The 23,268-nt window shown below is 58.1% G+C and overlaps 7 protein-coding genes across 7 annotated transcripts; 3 read left to right on the forward strand and 4 right to left on the reverse strand.

Moving 5' to 3' along the window:
* Positions 1–115: 115 nt before the first annotated feature.
* On the reverse strand, positions 116–3,204 carry P884DRAFT_328322 (uncharacterized protein). Its single transcript, XM_069445593.1, has 2 exons — positions 324–3,204; positions 116–229 (listed from the first exon to the last, which is right to left on the reverse strand). Exons 1-2 carry the CDS (start codon positions 3,012–3,014, stop codon positions 128–130), a joined length of 2,793 nt encoding a protein of 930 aa, XP_069299265.1. The 5' UTR covers positions 3,015–3,204; the 3' UTR covers positions 116–127.
* Positions 3,205–5,818: 2,614 nt separating this feature from the next.
* Positions 5,819–7,488, forward strand: P884DRAFT_276164 (uncharacterized protein; the record flags this gene model as incomplete). The annotated part of the gene is made up of 4 exons (XM_069442920.1): positions 5,819–5,978; positions 6,056–6,212; positions 6,283–6,803; positions 6,860–7,488. 4 exons carry the CDS (start codon positions 5,819–5,821, stop codon positions 7,486–7,488), a joined length of 1,467 nt encoding a protein of 488 aa, XP_069299266.1.
* A 1,128-nt stretch (positions 7,489–8,616) lies between these two features.
* Positions 8,617–9,816, forward strand: P884DRAFT_257222 (glycoside hydrolase family 18 protein). Its single transcript, XM_069441133.1, has one exon. It carries the CDS (start codon positions 8,727–8,729, stop codon positions 9,798–9,800), a length of 1,074 nt encoding a protein of 357 aa, XP_069299267.1. The 5' UTR covers positions 8,617–8,726; the 3' UTR covers positions 9,801–9,816.
* Positions 9,817–14,220: 4,404 nt separating this feature from the next.
* On the reverse strand, positions 14,221–15,572 carry P884DRAFT_112465 (CWC16 protein). The gene has a single exon (XM_069437089.1). It carries the CDS (start codon positions 15,360–15,362, stop codon positions 14,424–14,426), a length of 939 nt encoding a protein of 312 aa, XP_069299268.1. The 5' UTR covers positions 15,363–15,572; the 3' UTR covers positions 14,221–14,423.
* A 412-nt stretch (positions 15,573–15,984) lies between these two features.
* P884DRAFT_220069 (Spc98 family-domain-containing protein) lies at positions 15,985–19,512 on the reverse strand. Its single transcript, XM_069439439.1, has 2 exons — positions 19,118–19,512; positions 15,985–19,053 (listed from the first exon to the last, which is right to left on the reverse strand). Exons 1-2 carry the CDS (start codon positions 19,184–19,186, stop codon positions 16,363–16,365), a joined length of 2,760 nt encoding a protein of 919 aa, XP_069299269.1. The 5' UTR covers positions 19,187–19,512; the 3' UTR covers positions 15,985–16,362.
* Positions 19,513–19,741: 229 nt separating this feature from the next.
* P884DRAFT_220071 (glycosyltransferase family 15 protein) lies at positions 19,742–21,595 on the forward strand. Its single transcript, XM_069439440.1, has 4 exons — positions 19,742–20,157; positions 20,213–20,473; positions 20,522–21,140; positions 21,203–21,595. Exons 1-4 carry the CDS (start codon positions 20,007–20,009, stop codon positions 21,357–21,359), a joined length of 1,188 nt encoding a protein of 395 aa, XP_069299270.1. The 5' UTR covers positions 19,742–20,006; the 3' UTR covers positions 21,360–21,595.
* Positions 21,596–22,247, reverse strand: P884DRAFT_257228 (uncharacterized protein). The gene has a single exon (XM_069441134.1). It carries the CDS (start codon positions 22,205–22,207, stop codon positions 21,719–21,721), a length of 489 nt encoding a protein of 162 aa, XP_069299271.1. The 5' UTR covers positions 22,208–22,247; the 3' UTR covers positions 21,596–21,718.
* Between the last annotated feature and the right edge of the window lie 1,021 nt (positions 22,248–23,268).

The raw sequence follows: 23,268 nt of genomic DNA on the forward strand, positions 1-23,268 counted from the left end.
TCTTCTTCTTCTTCTTCTTCTTCTTCTTCTTCTTCTTCTTCTTCTTCTTCTTCTTCTTCTTCTTCTTCTTCTTCTTCTTCTTCTTCTTCTTCTTCTTTTTTTTTTTTTTTTTCATCTTCCGGACTCCTTACAAGTTATTCTCCGCCTTAAACTTGTCCCACGCCTCGTTGAGCGTGCTAAACACCGTCGCCGCAATCATGCGCACCTCGGTCGTCGCATCTTGCGCAATCTGCAAGCGAGTCGTACCCAGGTTAGCAAAAAAAACACGCGCCGCGCTAGCCACGCAAAGAAACGTAGACAAGTAAGTAAACTAGACTGCTCACCTTATCGGGATGTGTCTTGGCAATCGCCTTCATGTACACAACCTTGACCTTGTTCGCCATCACCAGCTCGTGCAGCCCAACCTTCTTCCACCCGCTGCCTTCCCACAGCACGGTATCCAGGCTGCTCAGCAGCGCGCGCAAGTTGTCGCGCTTGCCGTCCCGCCAGGCCGCGATGCGCGCGTCCACCTTGTCCGCGAGCGCGAGCTTCTCGTCCCCTTCGCGCTCCGCCGCCTGGTGCGCCGCCCGCAGCCGCTCCACCGCCTCGAAGCTCTTCTGCGGGTTCGCCGACGGCCGCGGCCGCGGCGGGGCCGCAGCGCGAGACGCCGATGCGGGCTTGGGCGTCGACGCCGGCTTGGGCGCGACGGCCTTCTGACACCGCTGCCGGCCGGCCGCGGCCGTCGCCCCGCCCAGCCCGGCCTCGATACACAGCTGCCACACGGCGCCGGCGTCGGCCCACTTCTCCATCTGCTCCAGAGCTTCCGCCTTGCGAGTGAGCGCCTTGCCGTAGAGGTCGCGCATGTCGCGCTTCTCGCCGGGTGTCCCGTCGGTCGTCTGAAGCTCGACGTACTCGCCCTCGCCCTTGCCGGGGCCGATCAGCTGGATGGCCGCATCGGCGTCCTGGACCGCCTGGCGCGGATCGCCCGTTTTGAGCGCGGTCAGGGCGCGGTTGCAGAGGAGCAGGATGGTCAGGGGATGGTCCTGTGGAATGGCAGTCATCGAGGCGGTGTAAGAAGCGTGGGCCGCCGCGAAGTCGCCGCGCTTGAAGTGCGCGGTACCCTCTAGGCGGCATCTGGTCGAGTTTTGCAGCGCGATGGCGGACACGCCGGGTATTTGACGGGCAGGACGTGGGGCCGCAGGTCTCGGAGCAGGAGGGGGTGGCCGAGACGAGGGCTGGGGACTCGGAGATGGTTGCGCAGAGCGAGTCTGTGGTGCAGCTCGGGATGTTGGAGCAGCCTCGCCGAACAGCAGATCCTCGTCAGTCTCCGCAGGTTTCGCCTCTGGTTGCGGTTGTGCCGCCGGTTTCTTCCTCCGTGCAGGACTAACGTAGGCTTGAAAACTCTCCTCCTCAGCTCCCTGCCTGCCCAGTCGCGAGCGCGGGTCCATGAATTGCTGCGAAGCTTGCTGCCATCTTGGCGCCTGGTTCCCCTTCCCCGGCCGGGTTGGTAGAGCCGGTGGTGTTTCGCGGAGGCGTGCCTCGCCGGCGTCTTGACGCTGGGGTGCTGCCTTCCCAAGTCTCGTTCCTGGTGGTCCTCCCATTTCCAGCATTAGAGCTTCGTCTGTGACCTCGGGTATTTGCCTGCCTGTATCCTCAGCGCGGCCATGGCCTTGGGCGCTTCTCATCCATTTCGGCTGGCTCGGGTCTCCGTCTTGCTGAAACTCAGCCACTGCTTTCTGGACCTTCTTCTGCCCCGTCTTCCATAAGTTGTTGGCCGACTTGAGGAAACTCGAGCCGACAGCAGCAGCCGCCTTGGCAAAATCCCCGTCCAGACTTGCGGGCGACCGGTTGTCCCTCCCCCTGGCGCCGCCGCCCGACTGTCCCTCCTTCGTCCAAGATGGGGTGCTACTTCGGGACTGACTCGAGGCCCGTTCACCCCTCTCCGTGGAGCGTTCCCCTGCACCTCCCCCGCCCTTCTGCTTCTCCTTCGCCTGCCTGTGGGCATCATCCAGCAACCAATTGACAGCAGCTTGGACATTAAGGCCCGCCCCACTCTCTGTGAGACCTCTTCTCGCATTTTCGGGAGTAAAGCCATACTCGACAAGCTGGGCAACCGCCCTATCGAACGGGTCATCCGAAGGCGCAGCCGGTTCGGCCTCAGATTCCGAAGAAGAATCCTCGATAGGTTTCCCTGGCTCGGGCTCTCGGGCAAATACGGGGCCTGTCTTCTTCCTGACTTGGTCTACTGGTTTGGCCAGATCACCCAACAAATCGTCGTCGTCGCCATCAGCAGCCGGGGGAGGTGGGGGGCTCGTCTTGCTCTTCAGCTGGTTCAGTCCGAACGGGTCATCATCTTCGTCGGCGAAGCCTCCCCCAACAGATGTCCCAGCAGGTGCTCCCGACGTGTTCCAAGCCTGGGGATTGCTGAGGTCCAGTGCTGGTACGTTCGTGGAAGAAGGCGTGCTCGACGACGCGGGGGGTGGGAAGTAGCTCGAATTGTCCACCTTGGTGCTAGCGTTGAAGGCTGCGAATAAATCATCGTCCGACTCGGTCGCTGGTTTCCCGTTATGCGTTCCCGAGTCTAGCCCCTGCAGGGATGAAGGAACTGATATCGCGGGAGACGGTGTCCTCAACGAGCTCGATTGGGTCTGCCCGAGCGAGTCGAGGAAGCTCCCGTCTCCGTATTGTGCTTGTGCCTGTCTACGCCTCTCCTCTTCCTTCTTCCTCTTCTCGGCTTCTAGCTGGTCCTGCCGTTCGCGGAGGCTGAGGTTTGCACTGCTCTTTCCGGTCCCGAAGTTTAGCAGATTGCCGAAGCTGTCCGGAGCGATCTTGGCAGCTGGTGACTTGGTTCCCGCATTTCCGGATCCCTGAGCCGGTAGCGGGCTGTTGCGGCCGGATGCGAAGGGTGATGGGGTCGGACGCAGGGAAGGGTAAGTCGGGATGGCGGGGTTGGTCGGTGCCGATTGCGCGGGCGTGGCCGCGGATGCGGGCATCTGGTTGGGCGCCGACCAGTTTAGGCCGGCGAGATCGTCCATTGTGTGGTAGTTAGACGTCGACAAGAAGATAACTCTCAACACGACATCCGCGAGCCAAATGTTGTAATTGTGTGCTTGCAGCAGGCAGGTCTTGCGGGCAGCCTGTTGTGACACTGGGCTGGAGCTATCGTGTCAATGTGCGTTGTCTCGAACCGGAGCGTCACAGGGGCCCAAACGCTAGTGTAAGTCCAGGGTTGCGGCCGTTATGGGAGATGGTGAGCAGATGTCGTACCTTAGGTACCTAGTTAACGTTACCCTGCACGCCACCACAGGAGAGCACGCAGTCGGTCAACAGGTGTGGGTCTCAGCCACGTGGCTCGAGAGCACAAACATTGTGGCTGTGCCTTAAGGGTATCCTCTCGAAAACCGTTGGCGCTCGATGCCAAGCTTCCACACCCCCATGCGGACTCATCCGAATCTCCAGTCTGACCATCCTCACGGGAATTCCCGCAAGTGGAAACAAGCGACAAATCCCTTTAGGTAAGCCGTGGTAACGTGGAGATCTCCGTACAACAAATATGATACGCGTGCGCGTGGTGATTTTTTTCATCAGTCAATTGCGATCTTCGACGGACTGGCAGTGGGTTGGGCCACGCGACATCCTTGCCCCGTTGCGCCGGACCGAAGCATGTGTTTCCTTCCTCCATTCAAACTGCGGAAGCCCTCGAAATCTGGCCGCCCATCCCATTGTTTGCAACATGACGACATCCAGACAATCTACGGAATTGAATCGCCATGCTGAGCTACACTACCGTGATACCTCTTGTGAAACAGATTCCCGAAATTCCAGAGCACACTTGTTCTCCCGGCTCCTCTCAACTGGTGCAAATTCCCGCGTGCAGTCGCGAACATCATCAGAGGTGAAGAAAAGGGGGTGAAGCCGCCCAGCAATGCCCGGCACCTTGATTGCGACGGCGACGGGCCTTCAATGGAGGACACTACGCAGGAACTAGCGCACTGTTGGGGGCCATACATTCCGTTCCTGCGGATAAGTTGGTGTCCAATCAAGGAATGGAAATCACGGCTTGAAACTGTTTCATCAAGCCAGTTAGGTTAGCGCATCCGAATCTGCGGAGCCCATTGCATTTCCCAGATGTGCATAACTACTACACTACGTAGTAATCCGTCCTACCAGAGTAGTGCACATGCCCCGCCTCGTCATTCTTTCAGGACTGTCCACAGCAGTTAAGGTTATCATTACAACACCTCCCGTGGTGCACGCATCACCTCCAACTCGATCAAACATAGGTAGACATATAGCAGCGTTCGAGTCGCAAACACTACTAGCCGTAACTCGCTCGGTATCGGAGTCATGCTACATGTAGCGCGCGGGCCGACAGCGGCATCGCAAGTTTGCGGGACACAAGCTGTGGTGGCCAGAGGACCTTGTCGAATAGCTTCAACAAAGGGGCTGCTACCTATGAGTGTGACGGACGTCGTGTGTGGAGTGGTTTTGCGCGCATCCCTGGAAATTAACAAGTGATCACCGTCACACATCAGGAGCTGACCAACAGCGCGAGCGGCAGACGCAAATCTCTTATTTCTGCCGTGGTGGTCATTTATGCCCAGTCACAGGGGATACCCCGCCTCCCCAGGGACTGTGGCGGTTACCCCTTCGGAAAAGCGGCAGCGAGCGGCGCGCGCGCTAGAGTGCGTTCCTGCGTTAGTCGGGCTCACCATGCGCCGGGGCCTGCGGGACTAACCCTGGGGCGCCCCTTAATCGAGATGTCAAGTCTTGTCCAGATGATCTGGCCAATCATATGCCTGAACCTCTGAACTGGGTACTGCTTCGGGAAAGAGCGATGCCCAGCCTCGGCAGGGGCCCTTCCCCTTAGCTGTTCCCATTCCTTGCCCCCGCAAGATGCCGTGCGTTGTGCGACCGAGACAGATGGGAGATTGGGGGGGCCACCACAGAATTCAGAGAGGGCTTCTCATTTGGGATATCTTTGAGTGCTTGTCACACCATCTTTCCCTGTTTCCCTACTCTCGCCTTCCTGCGCCTTGCCCGCCCATTCTTGCGACCTCGAGTCTTTCTGACCCGTAACGCTCACTTTCGCGATTTTTCCCCCAAACTTCCCAATTCGGGACCCACGTTCTTTACTTTTCGGCGACGACGAGTTCCATCCCATATCGTTCCTTTTCTTGTTCTTTGTATTGACCGCCAACGCTCGTTTCTTGGTACGATCCTGATCTGCCACTCGACGAGTTTGCCTGCCTGCCTCCAACAACCGCCGACAAACAATCACACTAGCGCGAGAGAGCTAGACTCGCTCTTGAGTGCAAACAACCGGAACCGATACACAGACGACGAGCGACAACAGGTTTTGCGTCACAGTTCGGATAGCCTTGTGAACCGCACCGCTGTGAACTGTCATCCGTTAGTCGGCTTCACTTGTACCTGTGGTTCGTGATAGTCTACGCTCGCCTCGCCTGGTCAAACTGGTACGTGGAGAATGAAAACCGAGCGGCAACATCACCTTTCTCGTTTCTTTCTTCCTTCTTTCTACTTTCTTTCTGCCCCCTGAAGGCGAGCCCAGCGTTATAGTTTCGTCCCAAGCTGGTAGCCTTAGTCACTATTTCTTCGCTTTTGCGAACCTTGCTACTTGAAAAAAACGATTCAAGGCGAGGCGTGCAATGCCGCTAACACCTCGAGCCAATAGATCGTTCAACGCGGCCCTGTTCCCTCGACGAGTATCTAACATTCCTTTCGCCAATCGACGTTTTTTTCGACATCGCATTCAACTTTTTTCGCGCAATCAACCTGATATATATAACCTACCAGTCACTCCTTTGCATTTCGCAGGATGAGAACTGACACTTCGCTTGCGATCCTCGCATCGGTGAGCGGCGCCGCTGCCTTTTGGCGCATGGAATGCCGCGGCCGTGTCGCCCTCGCTCGTCTTGATCCCCTGATTGATCCCGGCGTCCCATCGAAGCACGCCCATGCGATCCACGGATCTTCAGGTAAGCCCTTTTCATTGCGCTTGATAGTGCTGGATTTGGTGCGCTATGGCGATGTATTGCTAACGCGCCTTCCTTAGGTTTTGGCGCAAGCGCCACGTACGAGGACCTTCGCAATGCAGATTGCACCTCTTGCGCTGTGGTCGAAGACATGTCAGCCTACTGGGCGCCGGCCGTCTACTTCAGGCACGCCAATGGCTCGTACCAGGAGGTTCTGCAGGATGGCGGCATGCTTGCGTAAGTCTCAGAGTGCTGTTCAGTGCCATGCGCATGCGTAAAAAATGGATGCGCTAACCGCGCTTCTCAGCTACTACTTCCTGAATCCCGACCTCAAGGATCCCAGCAAAGGCATCAAGGCGTTCCCCAACAATTTCCGTATGGTCGCTGGTGACACTAATCGGCGCAACTACTCGGTTGGCGGACTCGACGTGAAGATGCCGGACCCGCCCAAGTCGAACTGGGCTTCATTGGGCCAGACGAGCCAAGTCGATCTTGCCCAGCGCGCCATCGGCTTCAACTGCCTCAACTACGCCACTGATCCGGAGCCGTCTCTGTACCGCCACTACCTGCCCGACAAGCAGTTCCTCGATGAAAAGTGCAAGGACGGAGTTCGCTTTGAACTTTCCTTCCCTTCCTGCTGGAACGGCAAGGACATCAGCTCCCCGGACCAAAAGTCTCACGTCGCCTACCCCGACACAGTTCTTAATGGAAACTGCCCTGAGGGTTTCGACGTGAAGCTTCCCGGCCTCTTCTTCGAGACCATCTGGAGGACTCAGGACTTCGTCGGCATTCCGGGCGAGTTTGTCATCTCCAACGGAGATGTTGAGGGTATGTCGCGCCTCTAGGTATTGAATCAAGTCCGCTATGCTAATTCTGCGTTGTAGGCTTTGGCTACCACGGCGACTTCATCAGCGGCTGGGACGAAGACCACCTTCAAGCTGCGGTGGATCAGTGCACTGCAAGCAGTGGCAAGATTTCGGACTGCCCTCTCTTCACCATCCTCAGCGAGCAAGAACAGAAGGAGTGCCGGATGCCTACTCCTCCTATGATCGCGAGTGAGAAGCTTAGCGGCCTGATTGGCGATACGCTCCCCGGCAATGTTCCTATTGCATACGGGCCCGAACCCGCGAACTACAAGAAGCCCCTGCCCGACCCTCTTCCCGCCTTGTCCAGTATTGTGGATAACATCCTCCCTGGTGGCGTGTTCCAAGAGAAGCAGACTTCGATTTCGACTTCCGAGGAGCCGACTTCCACTCCTACCACTACCCCTACTACCACCGCCACCCCGACGCCATCGGAGCCTCCTGTCCCCGAGGGTTACGAACTTGTCCGCACCGACTATGTTACCAACGGTAACGTGGTCAGCAAGATCGTCGTCATCGAGACGGTCTCGACCGTCATGTTGGAGACCGCTACGGTCACGGTCACGGCAACCCGTACTGCCGACATTGAGCGCCGTGAGGTGCACCGGCACCAGCACCTCCACCACCGCCACCACCATGGCTTGCATTAAAAGATGCCAATCAATCTCTTGGTTTGCCTGGTGCGACCGATTCTCTCTAGGACCTTTTTCGCTGCACATATGAGATGTCGTGCTTCCGTTCTTCCCGCTTGATTTTTTTTGCTCCGGGGCATCTTGTTTTCGATGTTGGAATTCGGCCGGGCAGGGAGGGGTTGATCGGGGGGTTGCGGCACGGGGATATATCCGGCCGCTTCGGCATCGTGGACTGATGGTTCTCGGAGCACTGAATAAAAGGGAGTTAGTTTTATATCTCGAGAATTGCATTTATGGCATGCGCATTGATTGCCGCCACCTGCGCGTCCAAGGACAGTGCATCGGTGTTCGGATGTGTTCGCTCGGGACTGACTTCTGGAGACCGTCTGCTATTTCCGATCTCCGGGGGCCCAGAGCATTCACCCGAGGCGGCCACCACGGTTGTGTGTCCTTTCAAGCAAATTGAAAGGGCCATCAGGCGGTCAAGCAACATCGTGCGGCAAGGTAACTGATGCAACGAAGTCCATCATTGGACCATTGCCTCGCTGACTCCGGGGCGGCCATATCGACAAACAGCAGATCAGACGCAACGTCTCCTCTGGTCATCTAGTTAATTGGGAGATTATAGTCTCCCATATCCTATCCTCCATCCTCACGGCCGAGCCTATGTGACGCGTGAATGTCACGCAGCCGCGCCGGGATGATGGTCTACGTTTGGGGCGAAGAACCCCAACTGTCAGAGCCCCCTTCGATACAAAGCAGAAGAACGTGGACAGGGTCGAGACAAGGTCTGACTGCGCAACACGGCCTGGTAACTTTCTATTTTCAATGAAATTTATTTCAGGCGTTCTTTCTATGATACGTGAGGTGGCACATGAATGAGGGCATGAAAGATACCTACCTACTTACTAGTACATACTTGCCTAGTTTGGCAGTTTGATCTCACTGCCGTGTTGCCGTACAGTTGGTATCCAACGTGGGTGCCCAATCAATAACTTGGCAGTTGGTGCCAGCTGTCAATTCAACGAACGATGTGGGCATTCGGCTTCCCCTCAACACCACCACAACACATCACCAGGCACCATTATTATCACCACCACGACACTCATCTCACTCGTTCAAAACACCACCACCCCCTCCCCTCTCTTTTTTTTTTTTTTTCCCTCCTTCCCTTTTTCTCTCTCTCCAACCTCCACCCACCCACCCACACACACACACATACACACGACACAACCAAACACATACATACACGTACTATGCCTCCCCTTCCACAACCCCCCGCCCTCCCCCGCGTCATCACGTACTACCAAACCCACCACACACCGTCTGGGAAGCCGATATCGGTGCTGCCGCTCCTCCAGCAGCCGGGGATTGGCATTACGCACGTCATCCTGGCCGCGATCCACATCAACGAGGACCCGGCCGGGCTGACGCTCAACGACCACCCGCCGTCGGACCCGCGCTTCACCACGCTCTGGGCCGAGATGCGCGTGCTCCAGGCCAGCGGCGTCAAGGTTCTCGGCATGCTGGGCGGCGCGGCGCCGGGGACCTACGCCCGCCTCGACCTCAACAGCAACGGCAACGGCAACGGGGGCGACGATGACGGCGCGTTCGAGGCCTACTACCGGCCGCTGGCCGAGCTGATCCGCGAGCGGGGGCTGGACGGGCTGGACCTGGACGTGGAGGAGCCCATGTCGCTGGGCGGGATCGTGCGGCTGATCGACCGGCTGCGGGCCGACTTCGGGCCCGACTTCCTCATCACGCTCGCGCCCGTCGCCTCGGCCCTGCTCGACCCGCTGCGCAACCTGAGCGGCTTCGACTACGAGGCGCTCGAGGTCCTGCGCGGGCGCGACATCGCCTGGTACAACGCCCAGTTCTACTGCGGCTGGGGCGACTGCAGCAACCCCGTCATGTACGAGATGCTGCTGGCCAAGGGCTGGCCTCCCGACAAGATCGTCGTCGGCCTGCTGACCAATCCCGACAACGGCTCCGGCTGGGTGCCCTGGAACCTCCTGTCCGGCGTGCTGCCCTTGCTGGCCGGCCGGCACCCCCGCTTCGGCGGCGTCATGGGCTGGGAGTACTTCAACAGCCTGCCGGGGGGCAAAGAGAGGCCGTGGGAGTGGGCGCAGGTCATGACTGCCCTGGTGAAGGGAAGACGCGCCGTTCAGGGCCTGGAGGGGTTGCAGGGGAGCGAGAAGCCGGCGGAGGAGAAAAAGACATCCGAGGTTTCCCCCGAGGCGGATCCAGATGAGGAACAGCCAGGGGAAGCACCACCAGTACCTGCCGAATTCGAGTACCATTCGGATGGGGGAGGGGAGGAGGAGGAGTAGGGTCCCAAATCTCTGCTTCCACCCACTCCCGCCCGGGGGGGGGGGGGGGAGTGGGTGTGACCCCCCCGGCGGGAGTGGGTGGGTGTGAGTTTCCCCATGGTCCTTAGCTCTCAGTGACGACCAGTGGTACATGCTCCTACTATTATTGCCTTCCGGCGGAGGCCATGGGGGGGACAGCAACTGCGCGCAAATCATCTTCCGTCTTCCCAGGCACGACGATTGAATCTGCCAGCCCAGCGGTGTAGATTCCGTTTGAAAGACCGCTCCCACATGGCTCTGTCGGGAAGATGACACCGCCAAGAACCCCCTATCCGCAGCTTTGTTGGCCCAATGATTCAAATCAAATCATTCAACGTCATCACACGGGGTTTTCGACGATATCCAAAGCCTACTATTACCGGCAGGCCTCGCCCTCGCACCGGTCCGCCACAACGCGTTAGCCATGGGATCGAGGTTGGATCGAAACTTTGGGGGGTAGAGACGCCCGTCGCCCCGTTCCCGTCCTTTTAGTGACGGCGCGATGGATTATCGTGGAGTCGGGCTCGAGACTTAAGCGTGACCATGCCTCTGGATGGAGTGCACAGGACAGGGAGAGATCGCCATCGCAGTTTGCACAACCAAGTGCAGCGCGCTTTCGTGGAGCAGCGCCGGCAAAAGATGACGCGATAACCGCCCCAACCTTTGTCGGTTGCGCCTGCGGTAACTGGAACTGAGCGGCGGGGTGGATTTTGTGTGGTATCGCGGCAGCACCCAATATGTCCAAACCGAGACAGAAGTTACCTATATACGTCAGCGGTCTCGGAGCAGCCCCGAAGAATGCACGGGCACGGTAGCAACCGGTGGAGGCGGTGGCGCCGCGCTGTTGCCGCCCGATACCTGTGCTGACTACTGCATCTGTAACGATGCGGTGGGAATGAAAGGAGGGCATAGGAAGTAGGAAGTGTGATGTCAAAGTCTAAAATGTCCCGAGTCAAAACAGCCAGAATGGGCGCGTTCTTGGCTTCGTGCCTCCGGAATGGTAGGCTGACGCTGTGTCGAGACAACGGGAAAGTCAATGATGAGAGCAAGGAAATCAAATCGGTTGTTTTGCCGAGAGGGTACTCGGGAGGCTCATCCGGCAGCCCCCGGTTTGATGATATCCAACGTTGTCCTTTGGAGGACCTCGTTGCAGATCAGGTAAGGGCTGCAAGTTGATCTTATTTTCATCAGCGTCGGCGACCGCTACGTCATGGCGGGCTTTCGCAACGGCGGATCTCGCACGCATCTTTTGTGGAGACGACTTCCCCACGCCGCGTTTTCCTTGCTTGGCGGCAAGGGTCCCAATGACGTCACGGCTCTTCACTTAACGGCAAGAATAGCACCACTACCAACATCACTTCTTTCCCGCTGACATCGAGTCTTACCTCACCGAGCTGAAAGGAAATTGCGAGCGTCAAAAGTGCAGCGAAAGGAAAAAAACCTTGCACTTCTGGATCCACAAGTTTCTCGGACGGTGATTTGCCTGCCAAGTCGTGACCTTTCAATAGCCGACCCCGGTGTGGTTTTACAAGTTTTTTGCAAGTTTTACGGGAGTAGGTACTCCGTAATACCGTAGTGTATCCGTCTTTGGCTTGGGGCCGCTGTAACCCTTCTTGCGTCTCCGTGAGCGTCAAACAATGTTAAACAAGTGTCAGCGGGGCCCGAACAAGATGATCTTTCTTGCAATTACCGCACTGCCAGTAGCGCCGGAGCCGCGCCAAGTCGAGGCTGGCATTGGGGTTTCTCCAACAATGCCGTGGTCGCCTAGCGCGAGCCCTGCCGGCGGGCCAAGTTAACCCTCACAAAAATTGCGGTCTCCGCCATGATTGGTCTCTGTTTCTGCAACGTGGTTGCAAGGGACCTTGCGGGTGCCGGTTTCGGTTCTTGTGTGCGTTTAAACCGAAGGTGAAGAATGGAGGCCTGCTGAAGCATGATCCGGCCGTTCTCTGGCGCTTTCTTCGACACGGTTAGTACAGTTAGCTACGTGTTACCTACCTGAACTCTACCTGCCTATCTAAGGTACTCTATTCCCTAACATAAAGGCTCATCGCGAAGACTGTATGGACCCGTTTATGCGTGGGCTGTCTCCGACAGCTGACATCATCACCCGGTGTTCGCCGTCTTTTGGAGAAAGAAGCCGGATAACACGAGAAATGCTGCTGCGCTCTACTTGCTAGTTCAAGCTCTGGCGTCTCCGAGGCTCCTCTGGGTGGTGCGCTGTGCTTGGTAGTGGCTGCAGACTAGGGAAAGTACTCGGACCTGTCTGTCTCAGAACCCACATAAGACGGATCCGTCTCCCAGCCTCTTTGTCACCGTTCCCACCGTTCTCACACGTCAGCATCTTTGTGGAGTGGCTTTTTTTTTCTCGGTTAAAATACCCGCTGTAGGTGATTCGAGCGCTTTAGTGTGAGGTGACAGCCAGGAGGCAGGCTTCTCGGCAGCGCAATGAGGCGCGAAAGTAATCCACTTCCGTTTTTCCCGTCTTCCGAACAGTACCTTCCTTAGCTACCTTACCAGGTACCTATAACCATTCCTGCTATCCGATCTTTAACACTCGGCTAGGACTCACGCACGAACGTGGCTTCCACATTGGATGGGATCAACAGGGTCTTACCTTTCCCAGACCACTCGCCCCAAAGAATCATGTCGACGATTCCGCGGAGGCGAACCCGCATCGAAGATGCCATGTGAGTTCCCTCTAAAAGAGAATTCCATTTACTTTGGCAAACGACCACATGCTGTAAGCCATGACAACTTCGTCCAACGAAGGCACCCAGGAGGAAGCGTTTAGCTGCGCTCTTCGTGTAAACAGACGACGCATTACAGCGACCCCGGAAAGGGCGCCCTCTGTACGTACCTTCCCCGGTGGTGGCGAAACTGATAGTACTGCTAGTACCTTGCAGTATTGGAACATGTAATCCGTACATACCAGGGAATACCTGCGCCACAACGTCGCACCAGCCTTCCTTCTGATGCCAACGGACACCTCCATCGCCGATCTTTCCATTAGACGTGGAACGACTTGTAGCACAAGGGTCGCAGCACTAGCGCATCGGCATCGGGCTTGCGCTTGGTTGCGGAAGGGGTTTTGCAATCTTCGTGCCTCCGCGAGATTGGCCTCCGGTCGTCGAGGCGCAGATCGCCCAGTGACGCCAGGGCTCGACTCAACTCGGGTGGGAGTGCGAGGATACCCCCTCCACCAAAGACCCTTTCTATCCCGCTCCGACCATTTGAGTCTCTCGCCCCCGGCCTCCCCGGCCCATGACACAGTCTCCCTACCTTCTTATCGCCCGCGCCTTTGTGGCGTGATTACCCACTTCCAAACTGATCCCCGCTGCGTAGTGTATGTACTGGTATTACCGATGCTGCGTAGTCCAAACAAGCATGGTACCTGGACGTCAATGGCGGTGTCACCGTTTATAAAGGACAGCTTCCACCCGCTATCCTCTGCTACCGTTTCTATATTCATTATACAAACCTAGTAGTTCAAAGTTACGCCTTAGCATTCATTGGAATGGCAGCTCCCCTGGGTTAGTCCGTAGCATCAGTTCCTAAACTCGGGTTTTTTTCCCCTCCTTTATAGTCCCCTCTCTGTCTACCCTCCTGCGAAACTACTTTCTTATCCGAAAGCCTTGCGGTTTCCCCTCTACAAAACGCAAGAAGCGTCGTCGTCGTCATCATGTCGACCAGCCAAAGGACATATTCCACCTCCATGCCGCTCTCACCACCTCCCCCTTCCGACCTGGGGAGCTATTCCCGCTTCATGCATCAACACACCAAGCGACAGATGGAGTCCATCTCACAATCGCCCCCGATGGCTTCGCAACACGACCAGTCCTCGCCCACGGGTCTCCCAGACGGTGTGGCCGGCAGGGGTCGGAACCCCAATCAATTCACTCATCCTCAGTCCTGAAGGACTACCCCGGATTTGGGTGTCGACCGTCGTCGAACCATGAGCGGCATCACGGCCGAGCTCGGCTGAACCCTGGGAGGGACCGAAGGAAAAAGGAACCGAAAAAAAAAAAAAACATACGGGTGCCCAGGTGAAGAAGGTCTACTGTCTTCTGGAAACCCGAGGAGAGGTTTTTAAACCACCCGAGGGAGGAAGGGCGGGCGCGACGGGACACACGGTGGATTGATGCTCTAATATCTATATCGTGGACCGGCGCCTCTAGGATATGGTCTGGCCGATGTTGCATCTTTTCTTTGTTGTCTTTTCTTGGCGGTGTCGGGTATGATTGAGATTTTTTTGGGCGGGGGGGAAGGGGAGATATGGTGTTTTTGCAAGCACGGCGTTGAAGGGAAAGGCGGCTTGGGAAGCAAATGTTTGTCTCGGTTGCGGCGCGAATAAACGTGATGATTCCCCTTCATCAAGATTTCTCCGACCCAAGCGAGCCAAAAATTGTGACGCGGTGTTGGAACGATTCGAAGAGCCAATGCTGGTTCCTGACTGCCCGATCTAGGGCTAGAAACCACTTGCTCATGCCCAAGTAGAATCAATAAATCGGTAAGAATCAAGAGACCGGTAAATGTTTGTCGGGAGAAAAACGGGGCAATGTTCCTAGCCATCCTTCACGATGCAACCCTGCCCAAGTAGAATTGGTTTTAGACAAGCGGCTGCTTTTTCTTGATGCCCAGCAACGCGGCGTGGTCCTTCTTCTTCTTGACTTGCCGCTTAAAGCTCGGCGGGGGCGGGGGCTGCGCGACGTCGGGTGTCGCGATGGCCGAGGCCGGGTGCGAGCCGGACGTGGACGCTCCCGCTGAGCCGGAGCCGGAGCCGGAGCCGGATCCGGATCCCGGCCCGGCATTTCCCCCTTCCCCCTCCTCCTCCTCCTCGACGACCTCCTCGAGCACCTCCTGCCGCCGCGCAAAGGCAAACGCCCTCCTCGCCGCCTCCGCGTCCTCCTCCTCCTGCCGCCTCCTCTCCTCCTCCTCGGGCCTCAGCACGCCGGCGACGACCGCCTCCAGCACGTCCGCGCCGCCCTCCCTCTGGGCCCTCTCCAGCCTGGCGTTCCGGTTCCGGATCTCGTCCAGGGCGTCGGCGACGGCCATCTCGCGCTTGGCGTCCTCCGTCTTGGCCTCGAGCTCCGCCATCGCGTTGCGCTCCTCCTCGCCCTCGGCCTCGGCCATCTCGCGCTCCAGCCGGTCCAGCCGCTGCTCGACCGTCTCCTCCTCCTCCTGCCCGCCGTCCAGCCCGCGCTTCCACGGGTCCGTGTTGCGCTTGGCGCCCCGCTCGACCACGTAGTCCTGGTTCTTGGGGTCCGTCCGGAACACAATCTCGGCCGAGCACCGCGTGCACCGGATGTAGAAGCGGTACAGCTGGATGCCCAGGTACTTCTCCCCCGGCGGCGTCTCCTTGCGCGCGTTGAACTTGCGCCCCCGGTACATGTATTCGCCGCACGAAACGCAGCGCAGCGAGAAGGGCGCCATCAGCCGCACCGTCTGCACCTTGGGCCCCTGCGTCTTTGGTTTGCGCGCGCGCCCGACCAGCGACGGGTCGAAGTCCGGGGGGTAGTACTTGGTGAGGACCTTGCGTTCGGACATGGTGGCAGCGCTTGTCGACGGTCTGCTTGTTTAAGAACCGAACTTTGATTTTATTTTTTTTAAAAAAAAATTATCTTTGGCTTGTCTTGCTGTCGAGCAAGTGGGCTAATGGCAGGCCCGCAAAAAGCGAGTAAGAAGAAGAAAAGGGAGGTGAGGGGGAATGGTTTTCACGGATGGCGACAAGTTGATTGATGCTGAGGTTGGTGTATCCGTGACAAGGCGCGCCGAGTAGTTAGTCCCTTCAGCGGAGAGCGGCAGTTTGGCAGCGCCACCGGGCTGGGCCGCCAAGCCAGTCAGCTGCCCAACAAGGTTAGTTACTTATGTAACAGTTCCTGCCTGCCTACTGTGGTAGTGTAGTCTTTTTGCATCTAAAAGTTCAGTGTCTGCTGAGAAGGGTCCAGAACCGGTAGCTCTGAAGACAGGAACCCGCACCCTTTGAATAACAACGAAGACTAAAAGCTGTCGTTATTGGAGGAGGGCGAAAACGCGAATCTGGATTCGATGATCAACTTCTTTTTTCGGGCTCAAGTTGCTGACTTGGCAGTACGTGGGTCACGTGCTCAAAACGCTATCTGGAAATCAAACGGTAGAGAACGCGTACCCGCTTAATTTTACCTATTCCGTTTCTTAGTTCCGTTCCTTATCAACATCGTAGTATAATTCTACTATTTGCCTTATAACCCTAAACTCTGTTAACGCGTCGCCGATCTTATTCCTAGCCAACTAAATGTGGTTACGGCTGTCCTCTGTCTTGGCAAATTATAAGGCGTAGCAGCTGAGTTGCCAACTGGGCATGCGGGGTGATCCCGGAGCGGGGAGGTTCCAGAAGGAGGCGGCCACGGTCCGTACGTTACGGCCTTACCCACTAGTCACTCACAGTCCTGCTTCAGGGTTAGGGTACCACTGGCAACTTGGCGATCGCTTGCCGCAACGTCGACATCAGTCAGTGTACCAGGCATCGAGAACAAGAAGAGGGAGGGCTTGAAGGACAACGAAACGTTCAATGAGTCGTGGTCGATTCCTTGATCCCAGCCTCCAACATCTCCGCCAGCAGATCCCACTTTGCAGCCGCCTCCTCCTTACTCGCCCTCGCCACGCCTCTCAAACCACTGGTGACGAACCTCAAGTGCCTCTCGAAATCCGCCTCGAGCTCTTTCAGCACAACCGCATGCGGTTTGCCCTCGTCGCTCCCCCCCCGCTTCCCGACCATCCACTGCGCAGCCAGTCCTCCCTCGTCCTCGTCATCCACGTCCCCATCCTCATCAAGCACGCTCCTCCTCTTCCTGCCACCATCTCTACCCTTCCTGGAAGGCGACGCCTTGAAAGGCGACGACATGACCGACAATCTGGAGATCTCCATCTCTTCCTCCTCCAGTTTCGCCACCTCGGCGCGCTGCGCGTCCGCGAGCCGAATCGCCAGGTCAAAGATGTCGAGCATGGCGTCACGGATGGGCCGCAGTTTCGCGCCCTGGCACGACTCTTCGACGATGCGCGACACAAAAGCCGCATGCGCGGCGATCATGTCATCGACATCCGCTGTTGTTGGCGTCGTTGATGTTGGCGTTGTTGCAGCGGAGGTGCTGCTACGAAGATCCGCCTGGAGCCGGGCCGTGTTCGGCGCGAGAACCAAGGTGGTCAGGTAGGTTACGATGGCGTTGGCAAACCAGAGGAGCTTGCTGCGCAAGAGGTAATAGCGTGCCATGCCGGCTGTGCCGCGGCTGCCGCCGTCGCGCCGTTGCAGGGGGGCTATAGGATGTCGCAGGATGGAGAGTGCTCGTCGGGCTTGCAGTTGGAAGGTGAAGAGGGTCTGGTAGCCTCGGATCCCCTCCTCAGTGATGACGATTTGGACGGGCCAACTGAGGCGGTAGTGGAGGCGAATAGCGGGGAGGCTGATGCGAACGGAGTTGCGGCAGGCGAGAGCGCTGTGGGTGAGACCGCGCGAATCGATGTCCGCAGAGAGGCGGTAGGTATCCACGCATGCCGAGAAGGCCTCCTGGGCGATCTCTGTCAAGGTGAAGCGATCTCGCCAGCTGTTACTGAAGTTGTCTAGGTGTCGGAAAATGGACGAGGCGAAAGAGTCCGATCTTGCGCCGTCCGACATCAGGTAGAGGTGATGTAGCGCGTCGAGACTCTCAGACAGGCCGTATGAGCTAAAGAGCAGCTCTCGGAGCGTTGCGGCTGCCGTGTGGTGTTTGCTTTGGACCCATGCCTGGAAGGCAAGCCCGAAGAGCTCACCAAAGGGAGCATACTCGAGGTCGTCTGGGCAAACGGTCGCAAAATCCATCTTTGGCTCCGCGGTGGCTTGGTATTTCTTGGTGGCCTCGTGCTGCTTCATGTGCTTCAGCACGACAATGCTCTTGCCTGCGGTGAAGATGCGATCAATCGCTGGCTTCAGAAAACGCGGCGCATGCAGGTTGCCTTCAGGAGTTCGTAGTAAGTTGAACTGGCCCTTCCAGACCTGGGACAGTGGGAGCTTAGTTGGCGACTCTAGGACGAAGAAGGTTCGGTCGCCCTGCAGAAGCTTCCCTTCTTCCATCCAGAGCCGGATCGGTTTCAGGTACACCTGAAAGCAGTCCAGGAAAATGGTCCCGAGCAGGGTGTACGTGGCACGGCTGTCTCGCAACTGGGCCATCCCAACAGCGTCGTAAAGGAGTTCGAGATATCGAAATGCGTGTGGATTCCGCTCCTCCTGAATCTGGCACACAATATCCGCCAACACATACAGCGGCGCCAGTTTCGGGCCGAGCTCTTCGAGCACCCCAATGAGGCTCACGACGACGTCTTCTCCGGCGGCGACAACGCGAGCTTGAATCGAGGATAACTCCAAGTCGAGAGAGCGCAGGGCTTCCTGGAGACAGTCCTGAAATACCTGCAAAAGCGGAGAGTGCTCTCTGTTCTCGACGTAGGCCCGCAACGGGGCAAGCTTCCGGCCGCACTCCGAGAATGCCGTCACGAGAGCCTTGTAAGACTCCCACGACACGCCTCGAAGCTGGTACTTTGTAATAGGGCTACATCTCGTGTCAAACAAGCTTGTCTCGAGGCCAGCCAGCATGAAGAGAGCCTCACGGAAGAACTGGGTCGTTGAGACTGGTATCTTCTTGGGTCTGCCGTTCTCATCCACCGCAGACACATGCCTCCAACCCTGAGCATCGTGAACCCTCTTCAAGAGATCGGTGCCCTGCGGTTTGATGGCTAGGTCGTGCGCCGTGCGATGGCGTTGGTCGTCGGCCGAAGAGGCGGTCGTCAAGGACTCGGCAGATGCTTCCGATTGCCAGTCTACGTCCTCCTCATCGCTGGAGCCGAGAGAATAGTCGACGAATCTCCAAATGTCCTTTTCCTGTTTCCAGCCATCCTCTCTGGCAATATCCCTCCAGGTCAATGGCGGTGGAGCTTCCTCCTCAGGCTCGACCAGCGCGTCCAGGTCATTGAGGTTGGACTTTTGCGCTGGTTGATCGGCAAGCTCGAGAAGTAAGTGCAGAACTTCGGGAGTGAACTGGTCGCGACATGATTCGAGCGCATCCCGCCGCGCGCGCAGAGCTTCTGCCAGGCCATCTCGGCCCACGACAGAGAAGCGCTCTTCCAGGCCGTTCAGCCGGTCCTCTACCTCGAAGTGGTTTGTCCGGGTAAAAGTGTGGCTGCGTAGGCTGCGCAAAACAGCCTCACGACAGGCGACTCGCTTTTCATGCTGACTCTAGATACATTACATCAGCTACTGCTGTTGACAGAACCGGAGACGGAGAAGTTGGGGATCATACCGTTGGGATCGCAGCGACGGCCGCGACCAGGTCGTCTATCAGCGCCCCCAATTGCGCAAGATGTGCCATTCTGCTCTGGCCTTCAACCCAAACATTCTGCTAGTCGAAATGGCGTTTGAACCTAGCCAGGGCAATTTCGGGCCAGTGTATTTATAGCAGCACCCGAGCCGTCACTGGATGTACGGATTACATACGGAGTACACACACCGCTGCGTACGCGATTGTTGTGTGTTGACGCGTCAAAAACATGACAGTGGAACGTTGACCACGAAAAAGACGCTTGCCTCTCCGGATAGAGGAGTAAGTAGCGATTCGCAAAAGCGGAATACGTCCAGCGCGTTCCACTTTTCCGTCTTGGTGAATGAAGCGACCTTGAACTGGAAAATCGCGTTCCTTGATCTCAAACGACCTGCTCCTGCCGTTCCCATGGCGAGCTTGTGCAGCTGCGGAACGGTTCACGTTGGAAAGTCTCCCCCACACCCCGCGCACGAGCCATGTCTTCGCATTTGCCTGGCCGGCTTGGCAGTTCTTGGCAATCAGATGACAACCGCAGGCACTTGGCATCTTGGAAGTTAAGCTTCGCCGTATGGCCCCTTTTTGCGTTTTTGGCGGAGCAGGATAGCGCTGACCCCGGTTGACTAACCGAACGCACTTGAACCGAACGCGCCGCCGCTGGCTTGAAACGACGCGAACCGACGACTTGAACAACGGAGCAGCACGAACGTCCTTCTCGGCGCTGCCTCCTCCGAACCACGATTGTTCCTGTATACAGATGAGGAGGCCCGAGTAAGCAGCGAATGTTGGACGTTTGGGATCAGCGCGGAGAGACAACCCCCAACCGACGACTACGTGACGCTGCCCGCCGCAACCCTACCGACCGACAGCCATCATGGCGGTTGCTCGCCCCGTGAGGGCGCTGGCGCTGACGGGCGTTGTCCTGTGGTGTTTCTTTGTATGGCAGCTTTTCAAGCCAACAGGATCGCCCAAGAGCCCGGCCAGGGTCCCTCTCCTGTCGCGAGAGCGCGACCCTAATCTAGACCGTAGGCACTGAACAGCCCAGGGCGGCCTTGGAAACCATTTGCTGACTTGAAATAGCCACCGGCGAGCCCGAGGGCGTTCTAACATATGCGTCCGAGGAGTACGCACCCGGCCCGGCCGGCACCGCACGCATCAACGCCACGCTTCTGGCCCTGGTGCGGAACGAAGAGCTTGACGGCATGCTGCAGTCGATGCGCGACCTCGAGAGGACATGGAATCACAAGTTCAACTACCCTTGGACCTTTTTCAACGACGTCCCGTTCACGGAGGAGTTCAAGCAAAAGACACAGGCTGAGACAAAGGCCGAGTGCAGATACGGTAGGGCACCCGGATCGCCCCCTCGGAGACGGAGCTGACAAGACGCAGAACTGATCCCCAAGGAGCACTGGGATGTGCCGTCATGGATCAACAACGACCTATTCACCGAGTCGATCAAGATCCTCAAGGAGAAGGAGGTGCAGTACGCCGACAAGGTGTCGTACCACCAGATGTGCCGCTGGAACAGCGGCCTCTTCTACAAGCACCCGGCGCTCGAGAATACGCAGTACTACTGGCGCGTCGAGCCCAATGTGCACTTCTTCTGTGACGTCGACTACGACGTGTTCCGCTACATGCGGGACAACAACAAGACGTACGGCTTCACCATCAACCTGTACGACTCGCCCGAGTCGATTCCCACCTTGTGGCCCGAGACGGTCAAGTTCGTCAACGAGCATCCCGAATACGTGCACGAGCACAACGCCATGGACTGGCTGACGGACAAGACGCGCCGTCCGAGCCACAACGAGAAGGCCAACGGGTATTCGACCTGCCACTTCTGGAGCAATTTCGAGATTGCAGACATGTCCTTCTGGCGGAGCAAGGCGTACGAGGACTACTTTAACCACCTCGACCGGGCTGGCGGCTTCTTCTATGAGCGCTGGGGCGATGCTCCCGTGCACAGCATTGCCCTCGGCCTGTTTGAGGACAAGCATCGGATCCATTGGTGGGTTAATTATACCGGAGCCGCCGGAACGTTGCATCCACGGTCGCTAACACAAGGTTTAGGTTCCGCGACATTGGCTACCAACACATTCCCTTCTTCAACTGCCCGAACTCGCCCAAATGCAAGGGCTGCGTGACCGGCCGCCTCACCGACGGCGAGGCCTGGCTGCACGACGAAGACTGCCGGCCCCTCTGGTTCAAGTTTGTCGGCATGGGCTGAGGGTTCCTCGCCCGACGTGGAGGTTTGGGGTTATGTATGTGTGACATCGTTGGGTGAGCCGGGACGGTTGTTTTGGACTAGACGCAAACAGGGGAAGAGGGTGTTTGGCGCATGCGGTATCGATTTAATTCTCAGGTCGTATATAGAGGTCATGACCCGGTGGGCTGGATGGAAAATTGGAATGTGTGCCCGATAGAGGACGTTACATATTTTTTAACCTATATCTAATTGATGATTGACAAGGGAGGCCGAGTCAAGCGGCCCTAGTATGCTCTCTCTCTCTCTCTCTCTCTCTCTCTCTCTCTCTCTCTCTCTCTCTCTCTCATACACACACACGCACACACACTTTTTTCTCTCTCTCAAGCTTCGCCAAACACTGTCACGACCCCGGAGGTGCCGCCGACGCAGAACTGGTCCCCGAATCCTCCTTCCTTCCACGCGATGCAGCTCAGCACGTTCTTCCTCTCCTTCTCCTTGCCGTCTCTCCCGATGACCCGCTTCCTATTCTCGCCCCCGCTGCCACCCCACGGAACGGACAGCGTGAGCAGCAGCTTGCCCGTCAGCAGATCCCAGGCCCACAGCCTGCCGTCGCTCCCCGTCCCCTCGGGCGCGTCCGCCATCTCGTCCCCGGCGACGACGAACCTCTCGCGGCCGCCGAGGACGCTCTGGACGCGCAGCTCGTCGTTGCGCCGCGCCGGGTCGGAGAAGGTCCTGAGGCAGGCGCCGTCCCTCCGGTCCATCAGCCGGATCTTGCTGTCCAGGGTGCCGACCAGCACGGTCCGCCCGTCCGCGGCCAGGCACAGGCTGGTGACGCTGCCGGGGAAGACGTCGGTGACGCACCGGCCCATGCGCACGTCGTACGCCCGCACGCGGCCGTCCACGCTGCCGGCCAGGACCTCGGCGCCGCAGACGGCAAGCGAGGTGACGGCGTCGCGGGCGTCGCGCAGGACCTGCACGGCCGCGCCACCGCCGCCGCCGCCGCCGCCGGAGCGGACGTCCCACAGCCGGACGGTGCAGTCCAGGCCGCCCGAGACGACGAGGGAGTCGTCGGCGCCGGCGAAGCAGACGGCGTTGACGCGGCCGGCGTGCGAGTGCGCCGTCGACGCGGAGCCGAACCGCCGGATCGTCTGCGCCGTGGCCACGTCCCACAGGAGCACGGCCCGGTCCCCCCCGGCCGAGCAGAAGGTCGCGTTGGAGGCCGAGACGGCGAGCGACAGGACCGAGTGGGCGTGCGAGTTGTACGTCTGGATGAGGCGGCCCGCCGGTGGCGGCGAGAGCGGGGAGCCTCCACTCGTGCTTATGCTGTTGCTGTTGCCGTTGCCGCTGCTGCGGGAAGTTATGCTGTTGGAAGCCGCGTTCGAGGGGGTAGGGGTCGTCGACGAGGGGTTGTATAGGCGGATGGAGCGGTCCGACGACCCGGTTAGGATGTAGGTACCCGGTGAAGCGGAGTACGTGACTGCGTGGACGGGTCCTGGAGGGACTGGGTCAGCTTTCCGGTTCTGGAGGCAATGGCAGGGGTATGGTGTGGAGGATTGTATGGCCGCGTTTTAAAGGAGGAGTGTCAGAGACGACGACAGATTGGTTGTTGGCCCCCCCCGGGGGGTAGGGGGGGTTGGAGGGGAGCGGAAGGAATGAGGCCACCCCAAGGTAATTTCAACGGATGACTGGCTTTGCCGTCAAGCATCAACTTATGTGTTTTTCGGGGAGTTTGGTGCGAGGAGTTTGGTGCGAGCGAGCCCACAAATGGCCCTGGGAATCGTCAGACTGGCAACAACCAGTACCGACGAGCCTCTTTTCCGCCGGCCATGAGCATTTGGCCGACCGTATATGACGGTAGGCTCATGCAAGATTTCGGAGAATAAGCCAGCAGATAAAGAAAGGCTTAGGAGGGCAAGAGCCTACCATTTGA

This window comes from Thermothelomyces heterothallicus (assembly GCF_042370625.1).
Source record: "Thermothelomyces heterothallicus CBS 202.75 unplaced genomic scaffold P884_scaffold_6, whole genome shotgun sequence".
NCBI classification, from domain to species: Eukaryota; Fungi; Ascomycota; class Sordariomycetes; order Sordariales; family Chaetomiaceae; genus Thermothelomyces; species Thermothelomyces heterothallicus.